Below are 10176 nucleotides of genomic sequence, written 5' to 3'. Positions count from 1 at the left end.
CCACTCTGACCTCTCCCTCCCACCCCAAGTGTAAGGTTTTCATTTGGAAAAAAACAATTTAAGTTATTTGAAAAAAAGAAATCCACTTTTGAGGCTCAGGCACGCATGCTGTGTTTTCCAAGAAGCCTCTTTAATCTTCCTAGATGGAATTTGTTCTTATAGCAGTTTGTTAATAGAAGCAGCCTTTATTGAATGCTTATTGTGTGCCTGGCACTAGCTGATTTGACACTTATAACATCTCTACGAAACAGAAACTATTAGTTTCCCTATTTTACACATGAAATTGGGGCTGGGGTATGTTCAGCACCTTTCCCTTGGGTCCCAGGACACAGAAACGCCAGAGTGGGGATTTGAACTTTGGTAGGTGTGACTCCCAAGGGCCCAAGGAGGTTCTCATGGCTCCCAGGTCCTGGCCTTAGACATGCTGGTTGGACTCTCGCCCAGCCCTGGCCAGCAGGGAGATCTTGAGAAAGCTATTTAATTGCTCTCTGTCTCAAGTTCCTTATTGGTAAAGTGGATCTAATACAGGAGGCTTACAGAGGGTTATTAGGAGGATTAAAGGAGTTAATTCTCATGAAAAGGGCTTGGCTCACCACAAACACTATCAGGATTACAATATTTTAGTTACTGGCACATTCTCTAATGCCCCCTATTAAAGGCAGAGGCAACGGTTGGGTTAGCCTTGGCTCCCCCAGGACCTCGTGCTCACTGAGAACCTGAGAATCATTGATGAGATGTGAATGTTACATAAAATAACAAATGGGGAATTTAAAAAGAGACAGTGGTGATATTCTTTGTATTTTCATAAAGGTAGAATCTTATTGTAGGCAATACTATTAAAATAAAAGGTTATAAAATTCTATTTGCATATTTTTTTATTGGATAACAATTTTTCTCAGTATAGTCTCTATCATAAAAGCTTTCCTTTTTTCCTCTTTTTTCTTTTTAAGTACTCTTTCTGCCCTGGGCATAGACCACATCCCAGTGATTCTACCTCCAGGCTCTAGGGGAGGAAGACAGGGCTCACATGAATGAACTTGTGACTGGGAAAGGTACTGGCTTTCGTCCCTTCTCTACAAGGGCTGTGGACAGTGGTGTCTGGTTCAGTGAAGGCTTGGAGCGGGGAGCACCAGGCCTTCAGACTGACGGGTCAGGGCTCCCGTGCTGCAAGCTGGGCCCAATGGTGACTGGGCCTGAGACACATTTCCTTCCAACTCCATCACTCCTCACCTTGCTCCAAATTCTAGGGTCCCCAGACAGCTCTTCACCACCCTATTCAAAACAGCCCCCAGAGTGGGAAGGAAAGGGCCGGGGGTGAAGGATCCACTTCTGTCCCCTTCCTTGTGTGTTTCCTTCTCGGCTGGCTCTTTAAGGCTGAGGCTATGCAAAAATTCTCAATTCTGAAAGAAGAAATGTGGATAGTGGGTGAAGTTGATTCAATAAGAGGAATCTTTTACCATAGTCCCCATGCTACTCAGGGGTCACTGCCTTTTTAAAATGGAATAACATTGTTGTTTGTTTGTGCTTCCCAAAACCTTACTTGCTCAGTGTAAAAATTTGTACATAAAATAGAAAGACATGCAATAGGAGGTGAAAAGCACATACATAAACACCGCCATATTTTTAGACGGTGGAATGGGCAGAGAGGGAGGCGGGCTCGTTTGGGTTCTCAAAGCCAGCGTCTCCAACTGCGGGTGCTGTTACTTCCCTTTCTCTCTTCTCACTTTGCTGTCAACAAAACATCTGACCTGCAGGGGGGGGGTGGCTTGGATTCTGCTGAAAACAGAGTAATGATGCTCAGACAATGGCAAAGTACTTTATTTTTGTTTCTTTTAAGCTAAGCACAGATTTCTCTGGAAAGGGTGGGAGCTGGCTGGTCTCCCTGCATGGAAAATAATAGCTCAGCGAAGCACCGGTTTTCTTGAGTTGCTTGACCTCCAGGCTTGCTCCTGATTCTTGATGACAAAACACATTCAGTGCCCTTGATTGATTTAGCGGAGAAACTGCAATATTGGAGGATGGAACGCAGCCTGTCCTGCCTGCAAATGGAACGCCTCGGCTGTGATGGTCTTGTGTTTTGAGAGAAGATTAGCCAACAGCTGAGCTTGAAGGCTGTGAAAACCCAACCTCCTTGGTTCTTCCTGGGCAACATGCTATGTTCCCAAGGCATCTATTCAGACCCTTTCCCTGCCCCAGTTGTTATCCCAAATTTACCCCTAGATTTACCCCTGACTTCTGTTGTATTTGACCTACACACTCAGGTTTTTTATAATTGTTCTCTGCTCACTTTGCTGTTTCTTTGGCTTCTGGTTGCCAAATAGCCTGAGATTTTGGGCTGGAAGGGGTCTTCTGCTGGACCTTCATATTGCAAGACAAGGTCCCCCCTCTCTGTACAGGAAGATCAAATGTTATTCTGTTGTTTCACATCAGAGCTGGGCCTAAAAGCCCCTTCTCTCTCCCAGTTCCACATTGGCAGCCTGATGTTTACCCCCAGCAGGATTACATTAACATTCTCTCCCCTTCCATAGCTTGAACCAGATCAGGTTTTACGCATTTTTTGAGATTTGTAGAACTTGTTTTCATGATTAAAGTATCTTATTTAGAGGCTTTGTGGCAAGCAGGAGATGTCCTTGCTTGTGAAGAATTGGAGATATTGGGAATCAGAACGGCAGGCCCAAGTGGCTGGCCGATCACACGCTGTGGTAATGAGATCACCCAGGTGAGAAAAGTTAGCCCTTGAATTTCCAGCCTGTCATTAGTCATCGACGCTCACTGCCTTCTGGAAACCTGGAGCCATGCTTCCAAATGCTTATCTGGGACTTGAATAGAGCCGCTCATGGCACACTGGGAAGAGGTTTCTTTTAAAAGTCATGATGCTGTGAAGTGATTCAAGCCCCTTCTTGAAACTTCAGGTTGGGAGCTGGGCTTTCATCTGCCCATTTCTGGTTTTTACATGAATCACAGAATTTTGACCCTGAAGTGTCTTTAGAGGTTCACCTTCTTTAAGTTTCTGTTGTCTCAGACGTGGAGACTGAGGACAGAGGAGGGCAGAGGCTCTGGCAATTCTGCAGGAATTGGTGGTGGGCTGGGGACAGAATGTTTGCATCCAACCCTCAGTCCAGGACATGGACCCCAAAGGCCTCTTGGTTCTGGGGTCACATTTGTAAAACAGTAGAGGGCGTGTTTTGTTATGTAGTTTGGGGGAGAGGGTGTCTTGTTCTGATGTATTAGATGGAAGATTGGATAATTGCTTCATAGTATTCATTTGTTCAGTACAAATAGTTATTGAGGGCCCACCATGGGGCTGGAACAGAATCATTGGGGGAGAATATTGCCTAATATCCTCAACGAGAATATTGTCCAGTATCCCCACATCTGACTGATTTTAAGTTATCATCAGGGTTACCTGATTAAAAAATAGAGATCCTGAATCCCTGTCCTCCCTCTCCCCGTGATTCAGTAGGTATGGGTGAATCTTTATTTTAAAATAGTTTCCCAGGTGATTCTGACAACCTGCCAGTTTTGGGTTCCACGGGCTCCGTTACTACCTTCGCGTAGAATGTCAGACAGGGTGAGTAGATTTCCCCAGGTGACATACTTCATAGGTGAGGAAACTGAATCTCACACAGATTAAGTGGGTTTTCCCATGTCACAGGGCTAGTTAGGAATGAATGGGTTTAATGCTGCTGCTTTTCTGTAACTGCTGCTTCCTGCAAGAGTGCCTGGGGACCCTGGCCTTCACTGTTGTGTGCTGCAGGGTGACAGGGCAGAGCCGGAGTTATGCTGCTGCCTTCAGGTGAGAGTGGGGTCTTCTCAGGACCCTGCAGTCCTGAAGCCTCTGCTGGTGACTGTGGGGGATATTTTGTCAACACAGAGAGCAAGGAAAAGGCAGATTTTAGCCTCTATTTCTGTTCTGGTGAATTTGCCCTGAGTTTAATGGGAGGATTGGGCTCATCAGGATGTAATAACTGAATAAATGTTTAGAATGGTAATGATTTAATCCAAGAATTTTAATTAAATGCCTGTGATGTGCTAGGTGAGAATGATCTGGGATTGCACTATTCACTCGGCTGTTGAAAGGAACACAAATGCCATCAGGATTTTTATATGGGCTGCCACATTGTGTCAAAGCCCTAGGAAACCACACTGAGAAAAAGGGTCTCTTCCAGAGCCCACCCTGAGGTTTTAGATTAGTAAAGCACACAGGGCTGCTAGATCTCGCTCCAGCTATAGACGTGTCATTGCTGGAATTGTATTGGGCACTCACTATATACCAGATACCTACACGGGTTAATTTTATCCTTCAAGGTGGGTATTATATTAACCCAGTTTTATAGTTGAGGAAAGTGAGGCTGAACTAGTTAAGGGATTGACCAAGGTCACAGACATGGAAAGTGATACAGCTGAGATGCAGATACAGGTGGGCCTGACCTCAAAACCTAAATGCAGAGGGGAAGACGAGCCTCTTTGCCTTCTGCCCGGCTCTATCTAACGGTTACATCTGTGTCTCACTAGACACTGTTTATTGAAGGCAGGCACCGCATGCTGCTTGGGGTTTATAATCCCTCCGCACGGGACACAGTTATCCACAAACTGTAAATACGCAATGTTTGTGGAATACAGCAATAAAGTAACGCAGGAGGCGTGACACGCATAGAAATCTGTAGCGTTTAGTTGTTTGCACATGAAGCTCTATCAAAATAAGAATAAACCGCACAGAAAATAAGATGGATTAAACAAAAAATTATAATTGTCGAAATTAATTTTTTCATTTAGTGTTCCTTGAAAATAAAAAAGAAAATCTGATTGATACTGTGGAGGATACTACGCCCCCACCCCCCCAATACTATCTTCTTTTGTAATGTTATCAATTGTTCTTTCTGAAGCTTTTGCTGCTTTTTCAAAATCTGGACAAGGGTTCGAATCCTTTAATTTCAGTAGCATGTAGGTCCATTTGTAATAATAAAAAGCTTTTTTCCAAATAACACAGTTTCATTTATAGGACTGACTTTGATATGACGCATCTATTATACTAACTGCCATAAACTCTAGAAAGCTTAATTGTGGTAACGATGGTAACGGGGAGGCAGGGACGCCTCTCGCTGCCTCCTGCGAAGCGTGGCCAGAACGCTCTGAGGAAGTTTGGCTTGTTAGCCACGCCGTAGATCGCGCTGCATGCTGGGTCTTGGCAATATGGCGTCCTCCTTGATGTGCTGATGAGAGGAGTTTCACTGTAGCTTCAAGCCAGAGGGCAAAACTCCCCAAACCCAATAAGCCCACATTACGCGTTTTCTCCGCGGCTCCGTGTCGCCCGTTTCTCAGGACTCGTTCTCAAGCAGGAGAGAGCCACGGGGCCGGAGGCCAGGACCGGCCAGGCCGCGCGGACCCGGGGCTGAGGAGCCGGCTGCGGGCAAGCACGATGGGCCCGTCCTGGCTCTGGTTGCAGCAGCTCCGGCGAGTGCGAGATCCGCAGGGCTGAAAGTGGCTGTAGGAGACACGAGGCGCTCTGAACCTCTTCCCCTCGGCCGAAGACCTCAGCCCAGTCGGCAAACCGGCACCAAGAGCGGGCGGCCTGCCTGTCCTCGGATCGGCTGAGGCGTTGGAGGCCGAGAGCAGGGTCATCGTGAGGCCTGGAGTCTCGCACGCCTTTGACAGCTCCGCAGCCCCTCCGGGAGCGGACAGCCTCAGAAGCAGCCGGTGGCTTGGGATCTGGGGGCGTGTGTGTCTGTGAGGAGCTCCTTGGATTCCCTCATTTCCCACCGCTCTTCCCACCCCTGCTGACTTCTCGCGCAGAGTTAGAGAGAAGGATCTCAGACTTTTTGCCTCAGCGAGGGTCTCCGCACACTCTCCATACATTTCTTTTTCTACTTCCCCCTTCTCTGTTTTTTATTTCACCAATTCTGGTACACACTAGTTTTTAAGGCTGGAGGTTCTCGAGCGCTTGCTGCCCAGGACTCCCCCACCCCCTCCCCCGCTGATGGAATCCGAGATGCTGCAGTCGCCTCTCCTGGGACTCGGGGAGGAAGATGAGGCCGATCTTACTGACTGGAACCTGCCTTTGGCTTTCATGAAAAAGAGGCACTGTGAGAAAATTGAAGGCTCCAAATCTTTAGCTCAGAGCTGGAGGATGAAGGATCGGGTAAGTGGATTGAGCCTGCGTCCCTTAGACCTTGATAACTTTTTCAAGAAAGTTCAGGGCCAGAAATATGTCCTTGGGAGAGCAGCGATATTTTTTCTCAGCCACATGTTGCAAGTCAACCAAAAAGCACAAACCACTTCAGACTCCATTTTTTTATTGTAAATGGAAAAGGCTGTTTTGGTTAGTAGTTATTCACTGGATAGTGCTAATTAGATTCAAAGTAAGTTTTAACTCAGACAATGGAAGTTAAGCAAGTTAGAAAATACAGCATTGCAACTATTTACATGCTCTTTGATATACTTTGTACTGTTAAACTTTGTATTGTTAACACTTAGAGGAAAGACAACTTGGGATATAATATTTGTCCCAACGTGGTTGGTCTACTTAGTGGCTAGTTTACTTTTTTTGTCCAAGCTAGGTGGAGTGCAGAAGTCTAATATAGTATGCTAGGAAACAAGATTACTGGCAAATGTTCAGCTAGTAACAAATTAATGCAAAGTTATTTTAAAGTTACAGTGAACTTCATCATAGACTTCTAAACAGTTTGTCTTGAATCAAGACTTTCGTACTTTTATGTGGTGTCGCGATACTGTTAGGTGGAGACAATTTCTCTAATAATAGAGTATGATGGGTTGGAACTTGGGTCTGGTAGGGGGTCCTCATGGTGTTGGAGTGTGGATAGTGACTTAAGAATCTAGTAGGAAAGAAAACAGTCAATTTTGTTAAACCTGTCCTTAATCAACCACCATCTATTTCCTGGCCTCCAGAGCAAAAGGGTGGGATCGTCTCACCCATACACGCTTATAATTTGTTTTTGGGGTTTTTTTTGTGCTTTGTTTTCTCCTTCAAGACTGTCTTTATTGATTTGAACATTTTAGCCTAAGAGGGGTAGTTGGTGTTGTAATGCAGTGTGCTTGCTCTGGGTTTATGGATATGTTTATATAAGATTGTTGTTTTTAGTGTGTGATGTTGAACATATATAGGATTACCCTTGTGGTAATTCTAGCTAGTCAGTCACTAGTAACTGGTGCTTCAGTTGTTATTAGGAAAATTTGTTTCATCCAAAAGTAGTTTAGAGACTAGAAAGAGATGCTCATTGGAAGAGATTGTATAAAGTCTGTCTTACGGACATCTTTAGTACTAATTATATGGTTTAAAGCTTTTGTGGTTCCTATGCATATATGAAAAGACTTATTTTAAAACTAACTGTAATCTTTTTTTTTTTTCCATTCTATTTGGAGGGCTTTTTTTTCTTTTTTCTTTTGAAATGTGGTTCCCTTTGCTACTCTAAACCCATGCTTAAACTGTTCAAAACTGATTGATGGATTTATTTTTGACCTTTTAATGAAAACAATTTGTGAATGATTAACATTCCCTGGTAAGCTCTTCATAGGTTATTAAGAGGAAGAAAAGTTCTGGGAGTCTGAGTAATTACTGAGATTTTGACTTAGAAAGATCCAGGGGAGAAAGTTTGCTGTGTCCGACCTTTGCAAGTTGTTTAATAAAGAAGAAGATCAGCAGCTAACATTTTTAGTTAAGTTTGTGAGAGCTTGGCCTCTGGCCATCCTTGTAGTCTCTTTCCCCTGATTAGACCCAGGGGGGACCTTTTCAGCACACTATGCTAGGATAAAGGGTACAGATCCAAATGATGCTGAGAGTTGGAAGGTAGCATAAATGAATGAAACAGGCCAGATAGAAGGAGAATAATGGCACAGGTTCATAGATAAATGGCAGCTGAGGTTTGACTCGTGCCTGACTTTCTGGAGGCTGAGATCAGTGAGGCGCTGAAGAGCACAGGCTGCGGCTCAAGGGGCAGCTGGTCCTGGCCAGGTCTCCCTCTCTCTCTCTTTTCTTTGAGAAGCCAGAAAACTTTTTTTTTTTTTTTTTAATGTGAAGTTTTTCAATTTAAAATATTGGAACTAATTCGAATATTACAAAACACGAAGCAGTCCATTTGTGGGGTTGGCTCTGGCCTGTGGGTTACCTATATGTGACTTCAAGATTCTAGGAATCTTGAGCACATGGGCATGATGCCATACTGTTTCCCTGTTCTGGAGGTGATCTCCAGCAGTCTGATGATGCAGCATCATTGTAAAGCAACAGGTGTGGACCCGGTTGTCCTGTACCAGGACCTGTGTAGACTACTTCTTCCAGTGGGCAATTGACTGCCCTAAATGCAGACTCAGTCATTGCTTTTTCCTGTGATCCGTATGCAAGTCCACATACTTTTTTTTAAAAATAAATTTTATTTATTTATTTATTTATTTATTTATTTATTTATTTATTTTTGGCTGTGTTGGGTCTTTGTTGCTGCATGCGGCTTTCTCTAGTTGCGGTGAGGGGGGGCTACTCTTCATTGCGGTGCGCAGGCTTCTCATTGTGGTGGCTTCTCTTGTTGTGGAGCACGGACTGTAGGCTCGCGGGCTTCAGTAGTTGTGGCACACGGGCTCAGTAGTTGTGGCTCATGGGCTCTAGAGCGCAGGTTCAGTAGTTGTGGCGCATGGGCTTAGTTGCTCCGCAGCATGTGGGATCTTCCCCGACCAGGGCTCGAACCTGTGTCCCCTGCATTGGCAGGCAGATTCTTAACCACTGTGCCACCAGGGAAGTCCCAAGTCCACACACTTTTATTGTATATGTATCAGTAGTTACTTACTGTTGTCCTATTTAGTGGAGTTGTCAAGGGTTCCTAAAATTGACAACTTTACCAAAGTTGAGTGATGACTCCAAGTTTTCTGCCTCTCGGCATATGGCATCCTCACAGAACTACAGCACATGCCCACTCTCGGTTGGGATTCCCACAGTCTTGGTATTGAACCATTCCTGGTTTTCAGATGCCACTATTGTTGCATTTTAATTACTAAGTTACTGTAAGTTTAATACTCTTATTATCAAATTATCAAGTTTGTTGTTTGGTTAGTTCTGTGTGTAGTAAATATGTATATGCCTCACTGGCATTTTTGACGTGTGATTTTCAGATAACTAGACATGTGAATTACAGTTCAAAGTGAATCATTCATAGACCTATGGCTAAAACAGATTTGTATATAACTCCGCCATTTATGTTTTACTGTGATACTTTATAGTTATCACAGAGTTCATTTTCCGCAAAGTGGGCATGTGGAGATAATTGGTCTCAGATGGATCTTTACCTTACGTATGTGGGATGGAATCAGGGAAGCCTGAGAGCTGTTGCTCTGAAAGAAAACCGTTGACAGAGACACTATACCTGCATGTGTGTAGGAGATGTAGCTATAAAATGATGAAGCCATTTCCCAAACCAGTCTTTAGACTTAGTCACCTTGCTTTGTAGCCATATTTGAATAAACCACTGAGGAAGCCAAGTAGATACATTAAACTGATATATGGACAGTCAAATGTTTAGGTTGTCTTTGGAGCAAGGGGAAATAGTAATACTTTATAACCCTTCTTTACTCCTGTTGCCTCACTTTGCATCCTCTCAATTTACTCCATTTAGGCTCTCTTCCATGCCACTCAGACTGCCCTCCACAAGGTCATCATTTGTTGCTAAATCTAAATGTCACTTCTCTGTCCTTATCTTTTCGACTTCTCAGCAGCATTCCAGGGTGGACCACTCGCTCATTCACACAGCTTTTTCCTCGCTTGCTTCTGTGTCTTCCTGAAACTCCAGGTCTTCCTCTGAGGTCACTAACTGCTCCTCCTCAGACTCCTTTGCTGGTTGACAGCTGAGCGTAGAGTGTTCCAGAACTTGATCTTGGAGCCCTTTCTCTTTTCTCTGTACACCCCTTGCTAGCTGATCTCATCTAGTCTCATGGTTTTATGTGCCGTCTACATGCTGTGACTCTTGTCTCAGGTACCTAATTGCCTGCTTTGCCTTGGTTTTCTCCATCACAACACATTGTCATCACCACCCACTCAGTTGTTCAAATTGTAAATCTAGAATTTATCTGTAATTATTTCTTCTTCCTCTCCTCATTGTACTGTCTGTCATCAGCAGAACCTGTCAACTTTGCTTCCAAATTGTATCTTATATTGGACCACCTCATTTTGTCTCCACC

General features: G+C 44.3%; 1 protein-coding gene across 2 annotated transcripts in view; it reads left to right on the top strand.

Moving 5' to 3' along the window:
* Positions 1 to 5183: 5183 nt before the first annotated feature.
* Positions 5184 to 10176, top strand: part of RPTOR (regulatory associated protein of MTOR complex 1) — a 338586-nt gene continuing 333593 nt past the window's right edge. For both annotated transcript variants that reach the window (XM_061174664.1, XM_061174663.1), the window contains exon 1: positions 5184 to 6139. In XM_061174664.1, the coding sequence (XP_061030647.1) occupies positions 5978 to 6139 (162 nt within the window). In that variant the 5' untranslated portion in view covers positions 5184 to 5977. The remainder of the gene's footprint in view (positions 6140 to 10176) is intronic.

Source organism: Eubalaena glacialis, chromosome 19, assembly GCF_028564815.1.
Source record: "Eubalaena glacialis isolate mEubGla1 chromosome 19, mEubGla1.1.hap2.+ XY, whole genome shotgun sequence".
Classification (NCBI taxonomy): Eukaryota; Metazoa; Chordata; class Mammalia; order Artiodactyla; family Balaenidae; genus Eubalaena; species Eubalaena glacialis.
The sequence above is the reverse complement of the archived record's forward strand: the minus strand, read 5'-3'. Positions and strand labels throughout refer to the sequence as shown.